Source organism: Rana temporaria (assembly GCF_905171775.1).
Source record: "Rana temporaria chromosome 9 unlocalized genomic scaffold, aRanTem1.1 chr9z, whole genome shotgun sequence".
Classification (NCBI taxonomy): domain Eukaryota; kingdom Metazoa; phylum Chordata; class Amphibia; order Anura; family Ranidae; genus Rana; species Rana temporaria.
The window spans coordinates 1,204-14,166 of NW_024404484.1; the positions used below are offsets into that span (position 1 = coordinate 1,204).

Below are 12,963 nucleotides of genomic sequence, written 5' to 3' on the forward strand. Positions count from 1 at the left end.
ATCAGAAGGGCGCTTCCAGATTCCAGCTCTGGAAAGATCCGATTGGCGGCTCTGTGCAGCACAGACAGTTCTCATTGTAGCATTCAGAAAAGGGAGGTGGATGGGAGCTGTAGTACTACTTCCACATGCGAGATGCTGGGCCTATCAATGTGCCTGAAACCGGAAGTGTCCGTTACCATGACAACCAGATCCTTCCTCCACAGCCGGAATTCCCATTGGTTGCTTCCAGCAACAGACAGTTCTTATTGCAGGCACTTTGATCCTTGTGTGGGCAGAACGTATGACCCTGAACATGGCAAACACAAGGGGGGGGGGGGGGGGGGGGGGGAGGGGGAGACGAACTGCGCCATCGCCCGTAGCAACCAGACATCCCAGAGATAGGTGAAACCTGATTGTGTTTCTCTTGACCTGTAGAGTTCAGCCAAACATTATAATTACCACCTGAAATAAAGGAAGGATGGTGGCCGGGACCCCCCCCCCCCGATATGTGGACCCCCAAAACACTAGACTGCAAGCTCCTCTGACAAGGATCTGTGGCTCTGTACTGCGCTGCAGACTATGGTGGCACTTCATGAACAAGGCTGGTACACAAAGGAGGAAGAACAGAGAAAGAACCATCTGTGACAATGCCCCTCCCACTGTGACAATGCCCCTCCCCCAAATCTCCGCCCACAGCATCCAGCCCCCCCCCTTCCAGCAGGGGGAATCCTCGGGGGCGGGGTTTGCTGTCCTCTGAATTTAAAACATTGCACTTGACCAACAATCCTCGGGTGTGACGTCATGGCGGACGCGGCGCGGTTCTGCCGGGTTCACACCGTGGTCATGACCTTCAGTGACCCCGTGTGAAAACGCATGATCTTTTTCTTCAGCGCCTGCGAGGCTTTGACTTTGAACACCTGGGGGCGCCCTTCGGCATCGCGGGGGGGAAGCTGCATTGGCCACACCATTTCCCCTTCTTCCTCCTCCTCTTCCCCCTCCGAATCGACCCGCGGCTCCACCTCCGGCACCCCGGCGCTGATCTCAGCCGTTGATCTCCACTTTCTGCAGGGCGGGCCGAGCCTCACCGGTGGGGCCCTCCCTTCTCTGCCCAGAGTGTAGCACCGCCCTCCTTCCTGCACGGGGCCCCACTCTGGGACGAAGGCCTGCTGGTCGGCCCAGCCCTCGGTCTGCGATCGGGCATTGGCCCAGCTCTCCCTGTGGTTCCTGGGGTGACCCCAGCCATCCAGGTTCCCTCTGGAGCCGCCCCACGCTTCGGCGCGCCCCCCGGCTTCCACGTTCTCTTCTGGCTCCTGAATGGGGTCCCTCAGGCTCGTCTCAGACAGAGACCGCGGCGTCCTGCGCCCTCCCCTTTTCCTTGGCGGCTCCTCTGCCGACAGACATTTCCTGGGGGGTCTCGGCGGAGAGCCTTCCACGCTGCGGCCCTTCAGCAGGGGTGGGTGCTTTCTTCGGGGGCCCCGGTGGACAGGGGTGTGAGAGGTGTTGGTGGCCATTCTACAGACTGGAGTTGGAGCAGGAATGGGAGGAGGAGGAGGGGGAGGGGGAGAGGGGCGCTCGGCGGAGACGGAGCGCATGTAGGGTGTGCGGAGCTGGCGGCGGAGAAGAGACAGGATGTAGCCTTCGGCCCTGCGAGCGGGGGGAGGGGGCGGAGAGGAAGGTGAGGGATAGGGAGCAGACATGGAGCGAGGAACCAGCAGGCGGGAAGAAGAGGAGCGGGGGTGCTGGGATCCCACAACCAGGTCACCTGAGGATGGAAGAAGAGCGGGGGGTTACAGGGGGGCAGAGGCGGAAAAACGCACCGATCAAATCAATTTGATCCAGGGGCGGGTAGAGAGGGGGAGGGGAGGGCGGAGCCTTACCTGCGCTCTTTGGGCGCTCGCTGGCGTAATGCATGCGGGCCTCCGTCTGACCCGTCCTGGGGGGCCGGTCCAGGAAGACGTCACATGACTCCGGGTTGTTGGCGTCCAAGTCCGCTGTGAAGACAGAGCGGGGGAGGGACACATGAAAACGGGCGAGTTATTAAAGGTGGAGAAAACACGAACATCGGCAGCAATGCGGGTACTAAACCCCCCCCACTATGCAAACAATGGGATGTCCCAGGGGCAACCCCAGGAGACCAGAGGGTATGGAGGCACCTATAGGAGACCCAGGGATGGGGGGGAGAGGAACATCTACAAGGCCCAGGGGTGGGAACATTGGGAGACTCAGAGGATCGGGAGAGGCCGCGACCGGAGACCCCAGGGGATTGGGAGGGGCCGCAACTGGAGACCCCAGGGGGCGGGGGGGCATGCCTGGAGATCCCAGGGGGCGGGGGGGCATGCCTGGAGATCCCAGGGGGCGGGGGGGCATGCCTGGAGATCCCAGGGGGCGGGGGGGCCTGGCTGGAGACCCCAGGGGGGCATGGCTGGAGACCCCAGGGGGCGGGGGGGGCATGGCTGGAGATCCCAGGGGGCGGGGGGGGGCATGCCTGGAGATCCCAGGGGGCGGGGGGGGGGCATGCCTGGAGATCCCAGGGGGCGGGGGGGGGCATGCCTGGAGATCCCAGGGGGCGGGGGGGGCATGCCTGGAGATCCCAGGGGGCGGGGGCATGGCTGGAGACCCCAGGGGGCGGGGGGGGGGCATGGCTGGAGACCCCAGGGGGCATGGCTGGAGACCCCAGGGGGCGGGGGGGGCATGGCTGGAGACCCCAGGGTGGCGGGAGGGGGGCATGCCTGGAGATCCCAGGGGGCGGGAGGGGGGCATGCCTGGAGATCCCAGGGGGCGCATGGCTGGAGACCCCAGGGGGCGGGCGGGCGGGGGGGGGGCAAGGCCCATGGGTGGGAAGGGAACGTTGGGAGACTCAGGGGATCGGGAGGGGCCGCACCTGTAAACCCCGGGGGGGGCATGGCTGGAGACCCCAGGGGGCGGGCATCTACAAAGGCCCAGGGGTGGGAAGGGAACGTTGGGGGATCGGGAGGGGCCGCACCTGGAGACCGCGGGGGGGCATGCCTGGAGACCCTAGGGGGTGGGGGGGGACATCTACAAAGGCCCAGGGGTGGGAACATTGAGAGACTCGGGGGATCGGGAGAGGCCGCGCCCGGAGACCCAGGGGGGCATGCCCGGAGACCCCCAGGGGGCGGGACCCAGCTGGAAATGTTCCCTGATAATGCGTCTCGAAGTGCCAGAGCTGCTGACAGCCATTCCACCCGATCGCCACCAATCAGCTTCACCCTTCCAGGAGCCTAGCACAGACTCCAGAGTGGGAGGGAAGATCTGATTGGTGGAGGCGGGACACTCGTACTCTATAATTTGGTGCGTGCTTCTGTAGCAGAAAGGTCACGTGACTCCCCGCCCCCCGCGCACTCACTCACCGCTTTGGCTGTCGGTCTCGGCTCTCAGTCTGAGCTCTCCCAGCTGTCTCTCCAACTCCCACAACTGTCTGTCCAGATCCTGCGGAGACAAAACGGATTACAGGCGTGTGATGAGGTCATGTGACCCGCAGGGGGTTAGCACTGCGGCAACTTTCTCATTTCCATCACCCGCCTCATGTGTGGCCCTCAGGGGCCCCATCCTGGATAATGATTCTAGTGCACATATATGACATGGGGGGGGGTGTCAGTCATGTCACCCATAATTATATATGTCACACACGGGGGGGGGGGGGGGGGGGGGGTCCCCTATAGAAAGTCCAGCGAGATGTCTGAGGAACTGGTGAAGAGCAATGGTGCGGAGAGCCAGGTGGATTGGTATTTGCTGGGAAACCAAAGTTCAGACACGTGTGGTCTCTATAAAAACACACGCTGGGCCCCCTCCTCAAAGAGGGGCACAGAGGGGAGCTGTCAAAGAAGGGCGCAGTCCAAGAGAGGTGCGGGGGGGGTGTGACATGTAGATTACGGGGCACCATACAAGAGGGGAGGCGCAGAGGGGCAGCCACAGAAGAAGGGCGCAGAGGGGGGCTGCATTAGAGGGGGAGCCGCCACAGAGCAGGGGCGCTGCAGAAGAGGGGTGCAGGAGGAAGCTGCAGAAGAGGGGCGCAGGGGGAAAGCGCAGGAGAGGGGTGCAGGGGGGAGCCGCAGAAGAGGGGCGCGCCACATAATAGGGGGGAGCCGCAGAAGAGGGGCGCAGGGGGAAAGCGCAGAAGAGGGGGCCGACGGGGGGAGCTGCAGAAGAGGGGGCCGCAGAAGAGGGGCGCAGGGGGGAGCCGCAGAAGAGGGGCCCAGGGGGGAGCCGCAGAAGAGGGGGGCCAAGGGGGAGCCGCAGAAGAGGGGGGCCCAGGGGGAGCCGCAGAAGAGGGGGGCCCAGGGGGAGCTGCAGAAGAGGGGGGCCGACGGGGGGAGCTGCAGAAGAGGGGGCGACGGGGGGAGCGCAGGGGGGGAGCCGCAGAAGAGGGGGGCCGACGGGGGGAGCCGCAGAAGAGGGGCGCAGGGGGGAGGCGCTGAAGAGGGGGGACGACGGGGGGAGCTGCAGAAGAGGGGCGCAGGGGGGAGCTGCAGAAGAGGGGCGCAGGGGGGAGCCGCAGAAGAGGGGGGCTGACGGGGGGAGCTGCAGAAGAGGGGCGCAGACGGGGGAGCTGCAGAAGAGGGGAGCCGCAGAAGAGGGGCGCAGGGGGGGAGCCGCAGAAGAGGGGGGCCGACGGGGGGAGCCGCAGAAGAGGGGGGCCGACGGGGGGAGCCGCAGAAGAGGGGAGCCGCAGAAGAGGGGCGCAGGGGGGAGCCGCAGAAGAGGGGGGCCGACGGGGGGAGCGGCAGAAGAGGGGCGCAGGGGGGAGCGGCAGAAGAGGGGCGCAGGGGGGGAGCCGCAGAAGAGGGGGGCCGACGGGGGGAGCTGCAGAAGAGGGGTGCAGACGGGGGAGCCGCAGAAGAGGGGCGCAGGGGGGAGCTGCAGAAGAGGGGCGCAGGGGGGAGCCGCAGAAGAGGGGCGCGGGGGGAGGCGCTGAAGAGGGGGGACGACGGGGGGAGCTGCAGAAGAGGGGCGCAGGGGGGAGCCGCAGAAGAGGGGGGCCGACGGGGGGAGCCGCAGAAGAGGGGCGCAGACGGGGGAGCCGCAGAAGAGGGGCGCAGGGGGGAGCCGCAGAAGAGGGGCGCAGGGGGAGCGGCAGAAGAGGGGCGCAGGGGGGAGCGGCAGAAGAGGAGCCGCAGAAGAGGGGCGCTGAAGAGGGGGGACGACGGGGGGAGCTGCAGAAGAGGGGCGCAGGGGGGAGCCGCAGAAGAGGGGGGCCGACGGGGGGAGCTGCAGAAGAGGGGCGCAGACGGGGGAGCTGCAGAAGAGGGGCGCAGGGGGGAGCGGCAGAAGAGGGGCGCAGGGGGGAGCGGCAGAAGAGGGGCGCAGGGTGGAGCGGCAGAAGAGGAGCCGCAGAAGAGGGGCGCGGGGGGGAGGCGCTGAAGAGGGGGGGACGACGGGGGGAGCTGCAGAAGAGGGGCGCAGGGGGGAGCCGACGGGGGGAGCTGCAGAAGAGGGGGGCCGACGGGGGGAGCTGCAGAAGAGGGGGGCCGCAGAAGAGGGGCGCAGGGGGGGAGCCGCAGAAGAGGGGCGCAGGGGGGGAGCCGACGGGGGGAGCCGCAGAAGAGGGGCGCAGGGGGGGAGCCGCAGAAGAGGGGGGCCGACGGGGGGAGCCGCAGAAGAGGGGGGCCGACGGGGGGAGCTGCAGAAGAGGGGGGCCGCAGAAGAGGGGCGCAGGGGGGGAGCCGCAGAAGAGGGGCGCAGGGGGGGAGCCGCAGAAGAGGGGCGCAGGGGGGGAGCCGCAGAAGAGGGGCGCAGGGGGGGAGCCGCAGAAGAGGGGGGCCGACGGGGGGAGTCGCAGAAGAGGGGCGCAGGGGGGGAGCCGCAGAAGAGGGGGGCCGACTGGGGGAGCTGCAGAAGAGGGGCGCAGACGGGGGAGCGGCAGAAGAGGGGCGCAGACGGGGGAGCGGCAGAAGAGGGGCGCAGACGGGGGAGCGGCAGAAGAGGGGCGCAGACGGGGGAGCGGCAGAAGAGGGGCGCAGACGGGGGAGCGGCAGAAGAGGGGCGCAGACGGGGGAGCGGCAGAAGAGGGGCGCAGACGGGGGAGCCGCAGAAGAGGGGCGCAGGGGGAGCCGCAGAAGAGGGGCGCAGGGGGGAGCCACATAATAGGTGGACTGCAGAAGAGGGGGAGCCCCAAAAGATGGGGAGTAGATGGGTATATATATCATTTGGTATTTTAGAGATCGGTACAGATAATGATCGGTATTATAACGTTCGGTACGATAGAGATCGGTAAAATACGTTCGGTACGATAGAGATCGGTAAAAATAACGTTCGGTACGATAGAGCTCGGTGCCCGGGCCACTCACCTCGCCCCCGCGGAGCGCCCTGCGGACCCGCACCTCCTGCCTCTCCCGGAGGAGTCTCAGCTCGCACAGGCCGGCCACACTCCCCCGCAGCAGCTGTCGGAGCCGCCCCCGGTCTATGGAGCCGCCCGTTCCCAGCATGTCTCCTCGCCGGCGGCTGACACACGACTGATCGGCCTCACACTGCGCACAGGGGCCCGGAGAACCCCAACAGCCAACCACAGGACAGAGTCGTCCCGCTCTGACCAATCACAGGGGAGGTCGTATGACATTCCCCGCCCCTTGCAGACTCAGAGTAGAAGCTGTCCCCGCCCTATCAGGCGTCCCATCCAACCGGATAGCATAACATTTGCATAAGGGCGGGGAGACAAGGATGAGGCCACACCTACACGTATTAGACCCGCCCCTCCTAAGAATGACGGACCAATGGTGGCGCGGAAAACGAGGCTTCAGGCCTTGGCCCCGCCCACAGCTGGCTGCCACGTCAAGTGCGATCCATATGGGCGGAGCTTCGTATTCCGCAGAGCCGCAATGGAGGCGGGGAAGTGGGAGGTACTTCGGAAAAATGGGTGGGAGGAAAGAGAGGCGTGGGCGGGTCTGTCATTATTTACATTGTCTGAGCGGAAACGGAACAATAAAGTTTTTAATCATCATGTGACGTCAGGGGGCGGAGACCGGAAGACACGTGGTGCGGCTGATGGATACAAAGTAACAAGTGTGTGAGATCCTCAGGTATGATCACGTGATGTCCCGTGTCTGTCAGTCCATCAACCAATCATCATCATCTCCTCCCCTTTGTGTGTCACATGACTGCAATCTGACCCCTCCCACCGCGCAACCAGACCCCCAAACCGCTCTCCGACCCCTCCCACCGCGCAACCAGACCCCCAAACCGCTCTCTGGCCCGTCACCTGACCGCCGACCCCTCCCACCGCGCAACCAGACCCCCAAACCGCTCTCCGACCCCTCCCACCGCGCAACCAGACCCCCAAACCGCTCTCCGACCCCTCCCACCACGCAACCAGACCCCCAAACCGCTCTCCGGCCCGTCACCTGACCGCTGACCCCTCCCACCGTGTAACCAGACCCCCAAACTGCTCCCCGACCCGTCACCTGACCGCCGACTCCTCCCACCGCGCAACCAGATCCCCAAACCGCTCTCCGACCCCTCCCACCGCGCAACCAGACCCCCAAACCGCTACCTGACCGCTGACCCCTCCCACCGCGCAACCAAACCGCCCTCCGACCCGTCACCTGACCGCTGACCCCTCCCACCGCGCAACCAGACCCCCAAACCGCTCTCCGACCCCTCCCACCGCGCAACCAGACCCCCAAACCGCTCTCCGACCCCTCCCACCACGCAACCAGACCCCCAAACCGCTCTCCGGCCCGTCACCTGACCGCTGACCCCTCCCACCGCGTAACCAGACCCCCAAACTGCTCCCCGACCCGTCACCTGACCGCCGACTCCTCCCACCGCGCAACCAGATCCCCAAACCGCTCTCCGACCCCTCCCACCGCGCAACCAGACCCCCAAACCGCTACCTGACCGCTGACCCCTCCCACCGCGCAACCAAACCGCCCTCCGACCCGTCACCTGACCGCTGACCCCTCCCACCGCGCAACCAGACCCCCAAACCGCTCTCCGACCCCTCCCACCGCGCAACCAGACCCCCAAACCGCTCTCCGACCCCTCCCACCGCGCAACCAGACCCCCAAACCGCTCTCTGGCCCGTCACCTGACCGCCGACCGCTCCCACCGCGCAACCAGACCCCCAAACCGCTCTCCGACCCCTCCCACCACGCAACCAGACCCCCAAACCGCTCTCCGGCCCGTCACCTGACCGCTGACCCCTCCCACCGCGTAACCAGACCCCCAAACTGCTCCCCGACCCGTCACCTGACCGCCGACTCCTCCCACCGCGCAACCAGACCCCCAAACCGCTCTCCGACCCCTCCCACCGCGCAACCAGACCCCCAAACCGCTACCTGACCGCTGACCCCTCCCACCGCGCAACCAAACCGCCCTCCGACCCGTCACCTGACCGCTGACCCCTCCCACCGCGCAACCAGACCCCCAAACCGCTCTCCGACCCCTCCCACCGCGCAACCAGACCCCCAAACCGCTCTCCGACCCGTCACCTGACCGCCGACCCCTCCCACCGCGCAACCAGACCCCAAACCGCTCTCCGACCCGTCACCTGACCCCCGATCCCTCCCACCGCGCAACCAGACCCCCAAACCGCTACCTGACCGCTGACCCCTCCCACCGCGCAACCAGACCCCCAAACCGCTCTCCGACCCCTCCCACCGCGCAACCAGACCCCCAAACCGCTCTCCGACCCGTCACCTGACCGCCGACTCCTCCCACCGCGCAACCAGACCCCCAAACCGCTCTCCGGCCCGTCACCTGACCCCCGATCCCTCCCACCGCGCAACCAGACCCCCAAACCGCTACCTGACCGCTGACCCCTCCCACCGCGCAACCAGACCCCCAAACCGCCCTCCGACCCGTCACCTGACCGCTGACCCCTCCCACCGCGCAACCAGACCCCCAAACCGCTCTCCGACCCCTCCCACCGCGCAACCAGACCCCCAAACCGCTCTCCGACCCGTCACCTGACCGCCGACCCCTCCCACCGCGCAACCAGACCCCCAAACCGCTCTCCGGCCCGTCACCTGACCCCCGATCCCTCCCACCGCGCAACCAGACCCCCAAACCGCTCTCCGGCCCATCACCTGACCGCCGACCCCTCCCACCGTGCAACCAGACCCCCAAACCGCTCTCCGACCCAACACCTGACCGCCGATCCCTCCCACAGCGCAACCAGACCCCCAAACTGCTCTCCGGCCCGTCACCTGACCGCTGACCCCTCCCACCGCGCAACCAGACCCCCAAACCGCTCTCCGACCCCTCCCACCGCGCAACCAGACCCCCAAACCGCTCTCCGACCCGTCACCTGACCGCTGACCCCTCCCACCGTGCAACCAGACCCCCAAACCGCTCTCCGACCCGTCACCTGACCGATGTCCCCTCCCACCGCGTAACCAGACCCCCAAACTGCTCTCCGGCCCGTCACCTGACCGCTGACCCCTCCCACCGCGCAACCAGACCCCCAAACCGCTCTCCGACCCGTCACCTGACCGCTGACCCCTCCCACCGCGTAACCAGACCCCCAAACTGCTCCCCGACCCGTCACCTGACCGCTGACCCCTCCCACCGCGCAACCAGACCCCCAAACCGCTCTCCGACCCGTCACCTGACCGCTGACCCCTCCCACCGCGTAACCAGACCCCCAAACCGCTCCCCGACCCGTCACCTGACCGCTGACCCCTCCCACCGCGCAACCAGACCCCCAAACCGCTCTCCGACCCGTCACCTGACCGCTGACCCCTCCCACCGCGTAACCAGACCCCCAAACCGCTCCCCGACCCGTCACCTGACCGCTGACCCCTCCCACCGCGCAACCAGACCCCCAAACCGCTCTCCGACCCGTCACCTGACCGCCGACCCCTCCCACCGCGCAACCAGACCCCCAAACTGCTCTCCGGCCCGTCACCTGACCGCTGACCCCTCCCACCGCGTAACCAGACCCCCAAACCGCTCTCCGGCCCGTCACCTGACCGCCGACTCCTCCCACCGCGTAACCAGACCCCCAAACCGCTCCCCGACCCGTCACCTGACCGCTGACCCCTCCCACCGCGTAACCAGACCCCCAAACCGCTCTCCGGCCCGTCACCTGACCGCTGACCCCTCCCACCACGCAACCAGACCCCCAAACCGCTCTCCGACCCGTCACCTGACCGCCGACTCCTCCCACCGCGCAACCAGACCCCAAACCGCTCTCCGGCCCGTCACCTGACCGCCGACTCCTCCCACCGCGCAACCAGACCCCCAAACCGCTCTCCGACCCCTCCCACCGCGCAACCAGACCCCCAAACCGCTACCTGACCGCCGACCCCTCCCACCGCGCAACCAGACCCCCAAACCGCTCTCCGGCCCGTCACCTGACCGCTGACCCCTCCCACCGCGCAACCAGACCCCCAAACCGCTCTGCGACCCGTCACCTGACCGCCGACCCCTTTGGGGTGGGGAGGGGGTGTGGCGATCGGTCACCTGTGTTTGGATGGGGGTGGGGAGGGGGCGTGGCGATCGGTCACCTGCGTTTGGTTGGGGAGGGGGAGTGGCGATCGGTCACCTGTGTTTGGTTGGGGAGGGGGCGTGGCGATCGGTCACCTGCGTGGGGGTGGGGAGGGGGCGTGGCTATCGGTCACCTGCGTTTGGTTGGGGGTGGGGAGGGGGCGTGGCGATCGGTCACCTGCGTTTGGTTGGGGGTGGGGAGGGGGCGTGGCGATCGGTCACCTGTGTTTGGTTGGGGGTGGGGAGGGGGCGTGGCGATCGGTCACCTGCGTTTGGGTGGGGAGGGGGCGTGGCGATCGGTCACCTGCTTCTGATGGGGATGGTGAGGGGGCGTGTCTATCGGTCACCCGCGTTCATATTCCCCGCTTTGTCTTTCCAGGCCGCCCCCGATGGGTCCAGGATGCGTTGCCCGCTCTGCCACCTGCTGATCGCCTTGACTCTGCTCTGCAACGTTCTGCTGCTCTATTACACGTGGCACCTGAACTCCCGTCCGGCGGGACGTCTCAGCCCCTCCCCCGCGCTGTCCCCGGGGATCACGGTCATTGTGCGGGAGTTCCGGACCTTTGAGCACGGCCTGGCGGACCTCAATCACTCCTTCCTGCGCGCTCGCCCGTCTCTCCAGATCCTCATCGCCTCGGAGGCTCCGCCTTACCCGCCGGTGCCAAGACTCCATGTTGTGCGCCTTCACCCCTCCCCCGAGCAGCCTGGCTCCGCTGTCCGCCTGGAGTCCCACATCCACACCCGCCTGGTGGCCCTGGTCCCGGACGGAACATCTCTGGACCCCTCGGACCTGCTGGACAGAATGGCCCGCGCTCTGCGGGACGCTCCCTCCGGAGTGCGGATCGTAGCGGCCGGCGCCGGGGGCCCGCTGCGCTGCCTACACCTGAACGTGTCCCTGCGGGCGTGGACGGCGGAGTACAGGGCGGCCGTTGCGGGGGAGACCTGCGGGGCCGTGGGCGGGCCCGCCGTCCTTCTGATGAGATCCCGCGATTTGTTCGACTTGCCGTTTCCTCTCTCCCGCCCCCTCCGGTCGGCCATTTTCATCCAGTCCGCTCTGCGGGGGTGGGGGGTGAAGATACTGGAAGGCGCCAAGTTTCCCCGCACCCCTCTTCCGGCCACGGACCACGGGCGATGGAAGGACGAGCAGGCGGAGCGCGCGGAGGAGGCCGCCACCATGAGAGCCCTGAGCGTACGATTGGTCCGCGGCCCCGAGGGCGATCGGTGGTACGGATGCTCCAAGGACACGCCCCGCTGCTTCGGGACGGTGGTCGGGGAGACCCCGGAGTACCTGTATGAGGGGCGCTGGACTCCGCCCTGCTGCCTCCGCGCTCTGAGGGCCACCATGGCTCACGTCATCAAGACTTTGGAGGCCAGCAACGTTCGCTATTGGCTGGAGGGGGGGAGCCTGCTGGGGGCGGCCCGCCTCCAGGACATCATCCCGTGGGACTATGACGTGGACCTCGGCATCTACCTGGAGGACGTGGGGCTCTGCCCGGAGCTGCGGGGGGCCCAAGGCGGCTCGCTCATAGACTCGGAGGGCTTCGTGTGGGAGCGGGCCGTGGAGGGAGACTTCTTCAGGGTCCAGTACAGCCAAAGCAATCACCTGCATGTGGACCTGTGGCCCTTCTACCCCCGGGATGGGGTGATGACCCGAGACTCCTGGACGGGGCACCCCCAGGACATCGAGTTCCCCGAGACTTTCCTGCGGCCCCTCCAGACTCTGCCCTTCGCCGGGGTCGCCGCTCAGGCGCCAAATAATCACCTGGAGCTCCTCAAGTTAAAGTTTGGAGAAAGATCGATCGAGGAGCCGGAGTACCCCAACCCGGCCGTCCTGAGGATGGGGTGAGGGGCCCCCGGCCGTCCTGAGGATGAGGTGAGGGGCCCCCAAGAGGATGAGGTGAGGGGCCCCCAAGAGGATGAAGTGAGGGGCCCCCAACCCGGCCGTCCTGAGGATGAGGTGAGGGGCCCCCAACCCGGCCGTCCTGAGGATGAGGTGAGGGGCCCCCAAGAGGATGAGGTGAGGGGCCCCCAACCCGGCCGTCCTGAGGATGAGGTGAGGGGCCCCCAAGAGGATGAAGTGAGGGGCCCCCAACCCGGCCGTCCTGAGGATGAGGTGAGGGGCCCCCAGCTGTCCTGAGGATGAGGTGAAGGGGGGGCCCCGACCCAGAGGAGGACGTTATAGAGGGTCCCACACAGGGGGGCAGAGAAAGGGGCCGCACACATCCTTCTGTTCTACCAGAAATCAGCAGCCAATAAGATTTAACCTTTCACCCCGAGTTCCCCCCACCGATGTCCGATTGGCTGTAATAATCTGAGGGGGAGGGTCTGCTGCTATAGAACATCTTTATGTGTATAGAGGAGAGACGATGTATAAAATGTGAGCCTTTCCACCGCACACCACCGGGGGGCAGCACTGCGGACCACACATTTTATGGAGGACCGAATCACATGTCTGTGGGGAGACTCCTTTACCCATTACCCCCCACAGCCCCCCTTCACATCACCTGCCCCCCCTCCCTCACATCACCTGCACCCCCACAG

The 12,963-nt window shown here is 67.0% G+C and overlaps 2 protein-coding genes across 7 annotated transcripts; one reads left to right on the forward strand and one right to left on the reverse strand.

Moving 5' to 3' along the window:
- Nucleotides 1-316: 316 nt before the first annotated feature.
- Nucleotides 317-6,536, reverse strand: DACT3 (dishevelled binding antagonist of beta catenin 3). Its single transcript, XM_040334474.1, has 4 exons — nt 6,285-6,536; nt 3,348-3,426; nt 1,857-1,970; nt 317-1,741 (listed from the first exon to the last, which is right to left on the reverse strand). Exons 1-4 carry the CDS (start codon nt 6,420-6,422, stop codon nt 810-812), a joined length of 1,263 nt encoding a protein of 420 aa, XP_040190408.1. The 5' UTR covers nt 6,423-6,536; the 3' UTR covers nt 317-809.
- A 371-nt stretch (nt 6,537-6,907) lies between these two features.
- Nucleotides 6,908-12,963, forward strand: LOC120921959 (fukutin related protein). 6 transcript variants are annotated; one of them, XR_005745018.1, is made up of 3 exons: nt 6,908-7,013; nt 10,802-12,439; nt 12,476-12,963. XR_005745018.1 is itself a non-coding variant. In XM_040334472.1 (3 exons), the coding sequence occupies exons 2-3, from the start codon at nt 10,823-10,825 to the stop codon at nt 12,297-12,299; spliced, it is 1,446 nt and encodes a 481-aa protein (XP_040190406.1). In that variant the 5' UTR covers nt 6,908-7,013; nt 10,802-10,822; the 3' UTR covers nt 12,300-12,963. The 6 variants fall into 6 exon arrangements, 3 of the variants coding, with proteins under 3 accessions (XP_040190406.1, XP_040190407.1, XP_040190404.1); XR_005745019.1 differs by having other exon boundaries at nt 10,802-12,343; nt 12,380-12,963; XR_005745020.1 differs by having other exon boundaries at nt 10,802-12,319; nt 12,380-12,963.